The 14,254-nt window shown below is 42.0% G+C and overlaps 1 protein-coding gene across 2 annotated transcripts in view; it reads left to right on the forward strand.

Annotated features, from left to right (window-relative positions):
• NALCN (sodium leak channel, non-selective) overlaps positions 1-14,254 on the forward strand; it is a 303,251-nt gene that overhangs the window by 207,803 nt on the left and 81,194 nt on the right. For both annotated transcript variants that reach the window (XM_045081349.1, XM_045081348.1), the window contains exon 16: positions 13,516-13,652. In XM_045081349.1, coding sequence (XP_044937284.1) covers positions 13,516-13,652 — 137 coding nt within the window. The remainder of the gene's footprint in view (positions 1-13,515; positions 13,653-14,254) is intronic.

Below are 14,254 nucleotides of genomic sequence, written 5' to 3' on the forward strand. Positions count from 1 at the left end.
ACTCAGCACGTCCAGCCCTATAACTACTGCTTAGCTGTGGGGACTCTATCCTGTTTGCTTTCTGCAACCAAGAGACCATTTTTTTTTTTTTAATGAATGGCAATTTTTTTTTCTTTAAATCCTTTCACAGTTTGGGAAACTGGATTGTTACGGTTCTAAGGAAAAAGTATGATAGTATGACAGACAATTGGTTTTCAGTTTTATGAATAGCAAAAAGAATTTTTCATAGCTGTGTTAAGACTATAAGGAGTGGAGTCTATAACTAGTGTTACCCTGTGTACCTAAACTCCAAATGTGAATACACTGGAGGTGTTGTCATTGCCTTGATCCCTTTTGGACTTAAGTTTAACACGATCCATCTGTTCTTTGTTCTGAGTCTCAGTCCATATACTTTGATTTAAGGACATACGTGAGAGTGTCAAGGGTGACTCTTGGTTTCAGATTCATCTGATGGTAACATTTGCTGAAGCCGGAAGCATTAGCACAGAACCCTATTCAAAGGAAAAATCAACAAGTCTATCTTGGGCATGTTGTAATGAGTTTGAGACTGAGTGGAGACACCTAACGGCTGCATGTGTACATCTAGAGTTCAGAAGGGAGGGCTGGCTGGCTAGAGATGCAAATATGGATGGTCAGTGTAACCTTCACATAGCCCCTGCTTACCATGTTTTAGGCACTGTTCTAGGTACGTGGGATAAGTCAGTGAAGAAGCCAGACAAAAATCCTCACCCTCTCTGATTCTTTGGTTGAAGTGATGTTCTCTGTGTGGACATAACAGTGCAAGTTGTGAACCTGGGTGAGGTTGTATAGAGTGGGAAGAAAAGAGATTCTAGAACCTTGAAGAATAGTGTTTACTGTGCCTTACTGTTAGTGCAACACAAATAATCTCTCTGATTTTCTCCATGTATATTTTGACTTTCAGTTTTGTTACAAACTCTCTCTGTCTCAAGTTCAAGCTCCCAACAAGAGAAGGTCTGATGGTCCAGCTAGTCAACCTCATTCCTTCTAAACCAGAATTTTGTATCTCTGGTTGCTTACGATGCTGGTCATCCCTACAGAAAGCTATCACCTTCTAAAAGGTCCAGATCCAGGCTGAACCACCAATAGTGCCACCCTTAAATGGGACAGGTTTCCTAAGACAATCCTTTCTTTCAACTCTCCACTGTGGCCTCTGCTATGGAGAAGCTAGCTAGACCCAGAAGATGTGGGACAGGCAAAGAAGAGACCGTGTTCCCTCCCTGATTCCAGGTCAGATGTCACACCTGTAGCTCTGTGGGGTAGGGGTGAAGGGAAGGTCTGAATCAGGTAGGAGACTGGATTGGACTGGATTGATTTTTAATAAAAGGTGGCCAGAAATTTACAGAATTTGTGTAAGAAGAGCAACCAGTCCTCTTTTGATTTATTCATAATTCTGCTTCCCTGTTTTAGGGTTAATGAGTTCATTCTTGGCCTTTTCTTATATTCTCCTCAGTGTGCTGGCTCAGTAGTGGGCACGGCGGGAGATGGGGTGCGTCTGGCATTCGCACACACAGCCATATGACAATCGCATATTTTTTACTCTGATATTAACAAAAGAATGACTTAGATTATTTCTAGGAAATGAGAAATGTACATGCATGCTATTTGGTTTGATGCCGTTCCTATTTCCATTTTGCTTTGCATAAAATATGTTGATTAATGTGAATTTTCATAGTGCCTCTAATAAGCCTTTTTATCAAAGTCTGCAAAATTGAACAACTCTACAATCTGCCATAAGCCTACTCAGGAATGGTACTTGGAAAATGCATGATTGTTGCCTGAAAAGGAATTACTTAAGGAGACAGAACACAGCTGAGGTTCAAGACCCAGTGTGGGGGCTACGAAATGTGTGTCTCTCGTACCTCCAATTAAAGTGTTGTATTTATTTTATGACCAACACCATTCCTGATACTAGTTATATGTACACGAAGGTGGAGCAAAAAAGGGAATTTACTGTAGATAAATGTCACACTGTCAGAGAAAGAAGTTACAGATAAGTGAAGAGGAGATGCCAGGATGAACCCTGTGGCTGGATGGGCCTTATGAACTCAGTTTATTTTAAGATAGAAGATGGAGAGATACATATAGATACACAGATACATAGATACATGGGCAGATACATATATATGATCTCAGGTTACGTAAGACACATCCATCCATACATAGGTGGTAACTTTAGATATATAGGTATAACATGTATATATACATCCATGAATTCCCTGGCTCTTTCCTCTGCGAGAACCTAGAAGCAGTGCTATACCAGTAACAACAAGCAAACCCAGTGCCACGATTTTCATTTCTAAATACCGTTCTCCAGCAAAGAAAATCAAGACTCTTTGTGGAGAAATGGCTGATTCTTGAGCTCAGTCAGAGAAAACACAGGATAAGACAAATATTTTGTGGGGCCCAGAAAGTAAGAAAGAACTTAGAAAAGAAAGGAAAAGGAAAAGGGAAAGGGGGACACCTGGGTGGCTCAGTCAGTTAAGCATCTGCCTTCGGCTCAGGTCATGATCCCAGGGTCCTGGGATTGAGTCCTGCATTGGGCTCCCTGCTGAGTCTGGAGCCTGCCTCTCTCTCTGCCTGCTGCTCCCCCTGCTTGTGCTCTCTCTCTCCATCTCTGAGAAATAAACAAATAAAATCTTAAATAAAAAGAAAGAAAGAAAGAGGCATGTCGAAAAGAGTAGAGGAGCCAACTGAAAGAGCCTCCAATGGCCAAAGCAGGAACAGTTAAAGCCATAAAACAAATAACAATAGTATTAGATTCTTAACCCAAAGAATGAAATAAACAATGAAAATCCATACTTATGTATAAATAAAGGATAGAATTTAAAAATGGAGAAGTGCCAACTCTTCCTTACAGCATAATCCCAAGTAAATAGAGAGGAATAGAAATAATAGAATCATAAATGAGGAAAATAGAAAATCTCCATTAGAAAATTACAATTACAGTCACGACAGGTGGGATCTACTGGTGGATGCTGAAGTTCGTGTGAAACTCTAAGAAGAAATAGGGTATTTGTATGACCTCCAAGTTTCTCCCTTCAAAATTCTCTCTTTTTTTTTTTTTTTAATTATTCTGATGGTTTTAACATGTGTCTACAAATTCTTTGGTAATCCTCCCTCCTAAGAGATAAACCTTAAGTCTTCTCTCCCTAACCATGTGCCAGAGCTGGTGACTTGCTTCTACCTCATAGTGTGAGGAAAGGGTAGTGTAAGGACACTTAACATTAGAGTGGAGAAGCCCAGCAGACACACTTTACCCCTGGTTACAGTTGCCATCACCAATATTAAGACTATTGGTGTCATGTTCCCCTGATATCATGAGATAAGTTTATCTCCATGATATTTTTACCCCAAAAGCCATAACAAATCTTGAGAAAACATTAGACAACCCCAAACTGAGGGACACCCTACAAGTTACCTGTCCAGTATTCCTTAAAACAGTCAAGGTCATTCACAAAAAGAGAAGATAGGAGAAACTGTCACAGCCTAGAGGAGCCTCAAAAGCCATGACAATGAAATATGACGGGCTACCTAGCGTTGGATCTTAAAACAAAAAGACACTGATATAAAAACTGGGGAATTCCAAGTAAGTTCTGCACTTTCAGGTAAAAGTATTTGACCAAGGTTAATTTCTTAGTTTTGATGAATGTTCTATGGTTACGTAAGATGCAAACGTACGAAAAAGCTGGGTCAAGGGCATACAGGAACTCTGCACTATCTTTGCAACTCTTATTTAATTCAAAATGATTTCAACATAAGGCTTTTGTTTTGTTTTGTTTTGTTTTTATTTGTTTTTAGATAGGATAAGGATTTTCTATGGTAAGCTCCAATAATACAACATATAGATATAAATTCATTGCTATGTGGTCTGGTGCAAAGATGCATACATCTGTGAAACTTTAGACCGTGAATATGTTATATAGAATTTATAGTTAGTTATGCTCTTTTGATCTTAAAAAGTTGAGAGCATGCATTTCATCAGGACCCAAACACTCTCTCTGATTTTGTTTCTAATAGAAAATCTGATGAGGCTTGTCGCTTCTCTTTCTTCATCTTTATCAGTGAAATAGCCCAACCGAAATTGGGAGACTTGCTTGTACTGGTCAAATATGGCTGCTTCCACCTTGTGAGGAACCTAAGAAAAGGATAATAAAACGAGGAGAAATAACACAAACAGGCCACTTTGGCCTGTCTTTCGGACTCCACTGATTCTGCTTTTTTTTGTTCTCCATTTCATCACCATTGTGTTATCTTTGTCCTGTGTGTGTAAAAGTGTGGTGTGAGGCCACACGGCACAGAGTCCTGCTCTTAATTTAAAATGTGTTGTCTTGGGACGCCTGGGTGGCTCAGTGGGTTAAGCAGCTGCCTTCGGCTCAGGTCATGATCCCAGCGTCCTGGGATCGAGTCCCACATAGGGCTCCTTGCTCGGCAGGGAGCCTGCTTCTCCCGCTGCCTCTGCCTGCCATTCTGTCTGCCTGTGCTCTCTCTCTCTCTCTCTGATAAATAAATAAAAAACTCTTAAAAAAAAAATAATAAAATGTGTTGTCTTAATAGGGGAAACATGCACATAATTAGGAAGTTATGGTGTAAAGGCCTGAGCACTAAGGTTGTAGAAAACGCAAGGGATTTCGGGGAGGGCATGCCTAATTCAGATTAGAAGCAGGGAGGCACGATGTGTCTAAAAATGATGAATGTTGTTAGCAAAGTGGGAGAAAATATTCCATATTCAAGAAACGGCAGGTACAAAATTGCAGAAGGAAAAATGCATCTCTTGCATCTCTTGCTTGAAAATGTTGTTTTGATGAGGCTGTACGAAACAGTTTTTAGAAGCTCAGGCTCCAGAATCAGAAAGATTGCGGTCACACCCCAGTGCTCCCACTTGCAGCCGTGCGACCTTGGGTGGCTGATGGAAGCTCCTGTGACCTCAGCTTCCATATCTGTAACATGCTAGAGCCCGGAACTACACCCAGGGCTAAACTAGGGTTTGAGTAATGGCAGCGAGGCCGAGTGTCCAGCATAGTAGTATCTAGCACTCAGCTTTACTAATTCAATTCCCAATCATTGCTATTCTGAGAAATCTTCCTGGAAGAGATAAGAGATGGTTTTTGAGGGAGTTAACCAAGTGTAGAAGGAACGTGTGTTGCATAGGGGGCACAGAGTGAGGTACGTTCGCAGGCACATATCCGTGACCTGAAGTAGGACTGCGGGAGGGACATGCAAGCCAATATTGTTGGAGTAGAAAGAGCAAGAAAGGCATGGGGAGGTGGTGGGGTGGCGGAGAGAGAAGGTCATTTATGCCATTTATGCTTCTACACACAACTGACCATCCTTGTGTTACTTTAAGGACCAGGAACATGATGGTGTTTCTTTTTCAAGCGTTCTGTAAAGAAAATGGGATTCAAGGGGCAAGATGGAAACCCAGTTAGGGGAGTTTAAGGAGTGGCATAAGATCAAAAAAACAAACAAACAAAAAACCCAAGAAGCCCGAGTGGCTGCTGGCTTCAGCAGCACGGGAAATGTAGGTGACTGGTGAGAGCATCCTCCCTCCTAGGGGCTGGAGAGAGACCTGAATCCGAACCGGAGGGGATAGAAGATGAGTAGGAAGGTAGTGACGAGAAACAGCAGACTGTTTTGAGCAGAAGTTTGAAAAGGGAGGGGACTGGGGAAGAACACTAGATGGGGAGAAATGTCCGACACTCTCTATGTAAATCAAGAGTCTTGAGAAAATAAACCACACGGTGAGAGGCAGAAGCTGGAGAGTGGGAAAGGCTGAGGGAGTCCAGTGCTGGTTGGAGGAGAGAGGGTGGACGGCCCAGCGGGTGAGTGTCCTCTGCATTCGTCCCCACTTGCTGAGATGAGAGCACTTTCCTGCAGAGCTAGTACTGACAGTGACATCGTGAGAGCTGTGGGTTTTATAGCACATTTCCCTTGAGTAATCCAAATTGTAGGCAATATGCTATCTCACTTATAGATCTGGCATTTATATAAAAGAAGGAAGATCCTCATTTTTCATTTGAGGATGTTGAAATCCAAAGTGGTTAAGGGATTGTAAAACTGAAGAAATTTTAAATCTACATCTTCTTACTTTTTTTTACTGTTTTTATGGAGACTATGTTTTCTCCAGTGTTTTCTAAATCAAAACAGGAGGACAATTATGTGAGCGTATATATATATATATATATATATATATACACACATAAATATATATATACACATATATGTGCGCACGCACACACATATATACATATATATATAGTGAATTCCCTCTGGTGTGGGCTTTTTCCTATTACTTACTGAATATTTGTCTCATAACAAGAACCAACTATCTAGTTTACATGGAATTCTAATATAATTTCATCTGAAGTGAAGCAAAAAATGCATTTTTTATCATAATGAACATGTTTCTATGACTCAGTAAGTTTCCTAATGGAAACAACTGTGTCTTGGTTAAATAACACAAGAGAAATATAATGTAAAATAGAGGTGTTTGGGACCTAGGGGGGAAAAAATACCAAAAGCAAACTGTTCATTACTCCTAACTCTACGAAATTATTAGGTCCATTAATAGGACTCAAGGGACCATCATATAAGGAAAACTTACCCATTAAACATAATTTGGTATCTGGTATTGAATAGGGTTTTCCTCCCTCTTACTTACATTTGTGTAAGTAACAAAAATGTTACTTACATTTACATTACACTTACATTACATTTTTGGCTAGCCTAGCCTTGTCACAACTGGTACTCTGCTCCCCAAAGTAACCTTCAGGACATGTCAAGTCTGTAAGATCGTAGGTTTGGCACTGTGTACATCTTAGGGATCTCATACGACGGTATAAAGTAAGAGCGCTTCATAAGTGCTCTGCTGGTCTCCCAAATCGGGAAGCACAAAACAGCCTCCTAAGTCCCCAGGGCACCAGCTCCCCAAAGAACAGTCCTTCTCTCCCCCATTTTCTTCAGGGCCAGGCTGTAAGGGTGACTGAGTAACACCTCTAAGTCTGTTGAACGATGTCACGAAAGAAATACCGCATGATATCCATCAACTGATGTTATGAAGCTACTGGAACATTTTGCGGTGCCAGCTGTCATACTAAAATGTATATTTTGTCATCCACAAGCCAAGAAATAGAGCCCTCTGGTGTGTATCAATAAAACCCCAATTTGACCTTGGAAGTAGGATTTATTCCAGATTTTTTATAAAAGTTGGGGGCGGAGGGGAGAATTAGTGACTTAAAACACTTTGTTTTAACGTGTATCGTAGTGCTATCTATGTTCGGTCATGTGGCTGATGGCCTTTTGCCCAGGAAAAGAAAAGAAAATGTCCTCCATTCTAAGAAACTCTTTATTGGACTCAACAGCCTAGCGAAGAATAATCTTTATATTTCAGATCAAGGTTTTATAGGAACACAGGGACACAGGGATATTAATAAACAACACGTTTGATCATTACTCCAGATAGCCCATCTGTTTTAACCCAGAAGCCATGCAATGGGGGTTGTAAAATCACAGATGTAAAATAGCAAGAGAAACTTGATGGAAAAATAATAGTTTATGCTTTAGGAAGAGTCTCAGTTCTGAATTACTGTGTCATGTATAGATCCGGCAAAACTGGCCAAAGCCATTGGATAAAGAAACAAAGAGAACTCAGCCTTAATTGACTCAGGTCACAGAGAGGAACCTCTTTCTCCAGATTGCCTGTAATGTGGCCATTTTTCAAAGATCGAACTGCCAAAAAATACTCTTCAGCTACATTACCCTACAGGTCTACGCGCATTTTTTCAAACTAGTGTGAGCTAGATTTTAAAATGAGAATCTTTCCCAAGTCTGAATGCCTTTTAAATTGTTTTCTTTGCAAAGAGCACACCAGAAATTACAAAAATTTTTATTTAACATAATCCTTCAATTCAGTTATTTGTTGCAACGTTTAGAAAGGAACTGAAAACTGAATAATGTTTGAATATTTTAACAGAAGAAAGCTCAGGCTGCATACGGAAGACGGAAACGATGAGGCAGAACAGGGTATGTGTCACTCAGAGCAATTACACCAGACTCTCTCGAGAAGCACAAGGAAAGCAAAAGGCTTTCAGCCGCCCAATGTGTAACCATATCTCCTCGAGACAGATGCAGAGCCACAGAATAGCACCGAGCTTAGATGATTTATATATTTTAAAGCTCAAGGTTTGAATTTTTCTCTTGGATTCTGATTTCTTTTTTGCAAATGTGGGGTTTCTTTTGGTTTGGTTTGCTTTGGTTTAACCATGTGAATCTGTTACAAATCTATCATCAGATCTATTCGTGGCAGCCAGACTTCAGGCTCCGTTGAAGGCATTATTAACTCTTTCCTTTGTGCTGGTCTTTACATGAGCTTTTTCAACGTAAAGACTAAAATCTTGGGTTTGCTCCGCTAGGTTCCTTCCATTCAAGGGTTATGATCTTTGGAATGATTTTTAAGTGAATATTTACAATTACAATGACTATCCGTTAGAAGGTCTTCTTTTGTGGTATGGTATACTGATCTTAAATTATTATCCTGTATATTCAACATAATCCATATTACTCATTTCATCAAAGTACATTTAATCGTGGAGAAATCTGTGCTTACATGCAAGAAAGGGGGACAAGTTTACTTAAAAGGGTTTATCATGTATTAAGAAACTTGAAAGTGGCTTCTAAGAACCAGGTGGTACTTTTGGGTTTACCCCGGCTGCCTCAACCTTGTCCCACTGCACACCCTCCACACACACGCCAGTGCCATCTTGCTCTTGGGCCTTTTTTCTCTCATTTTGTGTCTTGGCCAAGGGCATGGACTGGGAAAGGAGACATGGTCCAGGTTATGGTGATTCATCGCAGTGAAGTAAGAATTAGATGACTTGGCTCCACTCCATCATGGGCCCTTTTTTCTTTTAAACTTTTTACTGCGTTCTATGATCCATTTAGAAAAAGGCATTTTGCTGAAGTTCTATGAACTGAACACACCCAGCACCCAGAAGGTCAACTCTCTCTGAGGATCCCTCCCCATATACGCTCTAGTCACAATACTTCACCCCATCCCGGCACGGCCGCTGTCCGGACACTGCGTAGGATGGAGCGGTGGTTTTAACTCTCTATAAATGGAATCATTCAGGATGTCCTCATGGGTGTTGTCAGGATTCGCTCATTCAATGTTAGTGTGTAAAATTCACCCAGATCCTCGTACTTGGATACAGTTTATTGACTCAAATTCATAAAAATGTCACGATGGGCATTTGAGGAGTGCACGGTTAGGCATGGCCGTGGGCTGGCGAGGCTGCGGTGGGCATGTGGGTATGTCTCTGGTAGTTGTGCGCCTGGGAGAGGGTTGGCTGGGCTACTGGCTGTGTGTGTTCCTCTCTGGTTGATGCTGCTTAACTGTGAACAGCAGAAAGGGCACATGGCAGCTGCTGTTCACAAAGAGGCCCCTTCCTGCTCACAGAAGACTCCAGCCAGGGCCTCCGCAGTGAGATCTGACACATCCACCATCCATGCAACCACCAGTCCTTGTTTGGTTTAACGGGCCCGTTTGCGCCTCTGGGGAGCCATGACACCTGCCACTGGAGATGATTTGCAGGATCCTGAAGAACCTTCTGTGGCATCAAAAAGACCTTCTCCTTTGCTCCTTGTGGTCTTTCAGTTCCATCCTCAATTGATGATGAATTCTAATTCATTGATTCACAGTTCTATATTTCTACTGTCTAGAAGGTACCATAGAAGTAAGTTAAAAATAGGGGTGCCTGGGTGGCTCAGTGGGTTAAGCGTCTGCCTTCAGGCCAAGTCATGATCTCAGGGTCATAGGATGGAGTCCCACATCAGGCTCCCTGCAGGGAGCCTGCTTCTCCCTCTGCTGCTCCCCCTTCTTGTGATCTCTCTCACTCTCTCTCTCAAATTAATAAATAAAATCTTTTTTAAAAAGAAGTAAATTAAAATAGAATCTTCTCCCTGAGTAGTTTACAAGTTTGGGAAGGAGTAAGTAACTCTAATGCAAGGTAGAATGAGACAAGTTCCCTTTTTAAAATATTAGGCAGGGGTGCCTGGGTGGTTCAGTTGATTGGGTGACTGCCTTCGGGTCAGGTCATGATCCTGGAGTCCGGGGATCGAATCCTGCACTAGGCTCTCTGCTCAGCGGGGAGTCTACTTCTCCCTCTGACCCTCCCCTTCTTGTGCTCTCTCTCTCTCTCTCTCTCTCTCATTCTCTCACTTTCAAATAAATTAAATCTTTTAAAAAGATAAAATAAAACATTAGTCAAGGGGACTATATTTTAATACTGGTAACCTACATATATTAACCATGATATTCTAGGATATTTGATTAAATGCTACAAAATATTATGTCTAAACTTATTCCTAACATTTATCGGTTCACCAATGGTAGCAGGAAGGTCAGGTGAAATGGCAAAGAGTCTGACTTTATTCTCTTCTATGAATCTAGGGACACTCAGCCCACGCCAACAAACGTATGCAATCAGCAAATGGATATTTTCTGCTTATCTCTATATCCTTCCGGATAAACCTAAAATCCTTTCTTTCATTTGCAAGTTATCTGCTGAAGAGTGTAGTTCTGCCAGTGATTGTGTCCTTAGTCATTCCACATATGTTTGTTTAGCTTACTTTGTGTCAAATATTGTAGCGGGACCTGAATAATGAAACACACCCGCCCCCTGCAAGGATCCTTGTCCCCTAGCCGTGATAGTCTCAGGGTAAAGAGAAACAGTGTCCAAGTCACCACATGCTGGAATTTCAACGACCTTATGTAGTGGATTTGGTAGTGAACCCCCAAAATCCATGTCCACCTGGAACCTCAGGATGGGACCTTATTTGGAAATTGGATTTTTGCAGACATGATCAGTCAAGATCGCACTGCCTTAGGGTGGACCGTAATTTAAATGATTGGCATCTTTGTCAGAGAAAAGAAAAGCAGACCCAGAGAGACCCAGAAACACACAGGGAAGAAGGCCTTGTGATGTCAGAGGCAGATAAGGCAGTGACGCAGCTACGTGGCTCAGGGAACAGCAGGATTGCCACAAAGCTGAGTCAAGGAAGGACTCCTTCCTACAGCCATCAGAGAGGACACAGCGCTGCGGGCTTCTTGATTTGGAGAGCCCAGCCTCCAGCATCCTGGGAGAAGCCTCTGGAAATAAAAGTAGCATCATCTTATTTTTTTTCTCTCCCCCTTTGCTCCTTACCTTGAGCTTCCGGCACTTTGTACCTCAGCTAGAACAGCTCTTCTGTTTGTCATTATCTGTGTACAGACCCATCGCTCCGTTACAACGTGGGCTCCATGAGAGCAAATACTGTGTCTTAGATACTTTTGTATCCCCAGAAGTTCACAGGGAACCTGGCCTTTGGGATTTGATTTATAAGTGACTCTACCGATATGTAAATAAATGAGTCAGCAAAAGCATGAATTAAATACCTCATTTCTGCCCCATCTTCTCGGCCTGTTTTTGCCCTTATATAATCGCTTTTCTCTCTGGTCTGACTTAACATATTAACTGCGTTTTCTTTTTCTCTGTGCTCTTCTTACCACACACAATCATTGACAAATATCTTTCTGCCAGTTATGCCAGAAAATAAGTCTCTTCCTCATGAATTTCTTTGTTTATATATGGAGCCATTTTTCTTTTGCTTTAGGATTTATTTATTTGAGAGAAAGAGAGAGTGCGCATGCACACTGGGGAGGGGCAGAGGGAGAGGGAAAGAGAGAATCCCAGGCAGACTCCCTGCTGAGCGCAGAGCCCACTGTGGGGCTCGATCTCATGAACCAGAGATCAAGACATGAGCCAAAACCAAGAGTCAGACACTTTACCGACTGAACCACTCAGGCGCCCCCGGAGCCATTTTTTTAATTGCCTGTATCTCATGGAAATGCTAGCAGTCTGTGTTCTGCACCTTGGGGAGCTAATTCCTCATCACTCTCACCATCCGAGCCATCAGACGATGGGGAGCATGCTGCGGGGGGTTCCATCAGGGAGACAGGAAGGCAACGAACCCCAGCCTCCTCTTCTCCAAATGAGGTCACCACCCAAGTCAGAAATCCACGGACAAGACTCCACATTAAATAAGACATATGTTGGCTACCGTAAAATATTAATACTATACGAAACAGAAATGTAAAAACAGTTTCTGAAGTCGATGAGAAATGAGGCCCGTCTTCTGAACTAGAAATAAGCCCATAATCTCACTCTGAGTTCACAACCAATTGGACAACTGAGCCGTATATTGTATTGAAATTGGGTGTTTCTCCCAAACGCAGGGCTCCTGTCGTCTCTGGCCAGTTTGGACACCCCCCGCTTGGGGAGGAGGGGAGAGCTGCCATCTTTCTTCCCATTATAAGAGTTATAAAAACGTTCTCGGCCTCCTATGCTCCTCTTTCCACAAGCCGGAGACAGGCTGGCATTATAAAGTAAAAGCCTACCCAGCAAGGGATGAGAAGCTGCTGGTGTTGGAAACATGCTTCCCGAACCCCCCAGACAGGCTGCCTGATGTGCTGGACCCTGGGACAGAATCAGGGTTCCGAGATGCAGGCTGGGGGGCGGAACCGGAGATGGGCGCACGTGGAGAGGTTAGCCTTGTCAATAGAGAGCTCCGAGAGAAGTAAGGAAGGTTGCAAGAGAAGGCAGCCTCAGAGAGAGAATAAGGTGCAGTGAGAGGGGTAGAAGCACCCTACTCCAATTTTCAGGCCAGGGGTCCGCCGGTCGGGTATACCCTTAGGAAGGCTCCTTCGCTCAGCACTGGTGCCATTTAATGATGTCATGTCTCAGGCTCCCTGACCTCTAATTTGTAGAAATATTAAACAGATGGGAAAAATAGAAAAACCATCCTGTACATAGATAGACGATAGATGATGAATACCGTTTGCTTGTCATTTCTTGCAAAGATGTTTTAGGACATATAATGTAATAATTCCCAAGCATCTTTACAACAACATAAACAAGTCTCCCTGTAGGTACCAAATGCGTCGTTTCTGTTTTGAGCTTTCCTTTTGGAATCTGCTGGAATAAATGACTCGTTTTCCTGACCGTTTCGCTCTTTACACGTATTACCACTTAGGAGACTTTGGAGTTCCGCTTATTTTTATTCTTTTGGTTTCCTGTTCTAGCACACATCTGTATAAACTGAATTTTATGTTACTGTATATGCTAGAGATAAGTAAACAATAAAAATAATGGTTGGTGTGAAAGGGGGTTTATATTTAGCAATAAAAGAACCTAATTTTTTTCTTCTTCTTCTTTGAATTATTTTTTCTGCTTTAGTTTTTTGCTTGGTTCAATTTGGGTTTGGTTTTGCGGGTGGTTCAAGTTCCTGCGCACCCTGGGCCCGTAGGTGGCGGGCGGGAAAGCGCACTGGTGGGACTCTGCTGCCATCTACCGTCTGTCGTGCGCCAACTCACTGTTCCCCGATGCAAAAAAAGCTGGTGGCCACCTAGGACTTCAGAATACAGTAAGTTCCCCTTTTCCTTCTGCCTGTTTTTTTCTTTAGTTAAAGCAAAGTGAAGCGAACGCGGACACCAAAGAGAAGCTCCCTTTGCGACTTCGAATCTTTGAGAAATTTCCAAACAGACCGCAAATGGTGAAAATCTCAAAGCTTCCTTCAGATTTTACCGTTCCTAAAATCAGGTATCAACCCATTCATTTTGTTGTATATGCCACATACACTGTCAGGGATTTATCTCAAATCTGATTCAGCCCTTCTTTCAAATTCATGATTGAAAGAGAGTATTTTTTTTCTATTTTTAAGTTATTTCTGTTCCTACTCTCTCTAGCTCTGTTTTAAAAACCATTGTCCCCTTTAAGCAATATATTCAAAACAGTCATTTGATGGTTGTGTTCGCCAAAACAAGAAGGTTGCTTCCTCCTGCTTCTCCCTGAGATGCTCCTCAGGGATTCCACTCCCCAGGTAACTGGCACAGATGCTCAGAGTTGCAGGTAGACCCCAACCTCTGACCTTCAGCCATATAAGGATAAACGTGCCTCTTGTGGCCTTTTATTCTCAAGTAAATAGAGAAATGCCACCAGTCGGGCTTCGGTATTACTGTAATAGCGTTCATGTAGAATGTCATGTCTGATTATGATAGGTTTTGTCTTCCACTACTTTTTTTCAAGTTTAAAAATTCTTTAATACATCTTAGAGACAAAGAACAGTATTGCTGTATAAGGACTGGCTTAAAAGCATGTTTAGTCTGTTATTGTTTCTTTATGCATCATAAACAATGTAACTA

The sequence above is a fragment of the Mustela putorius genome, unplaced genomic scaffold, assembly GCF_011764305.1.
Source record: "Mustela putorius furo isolate JIRA1106 unplaced genomic scaffold, ASM1176430v1.1 tig00000551_pilon_pilon_pilon, whole genome shotgun sequence".
NCBI classification, from domain to species: Eukaryota; Metazoa; Chordata; class Mammalia; order Carnivora; family Mustelidae; genus Mustela; species Mustela putorius.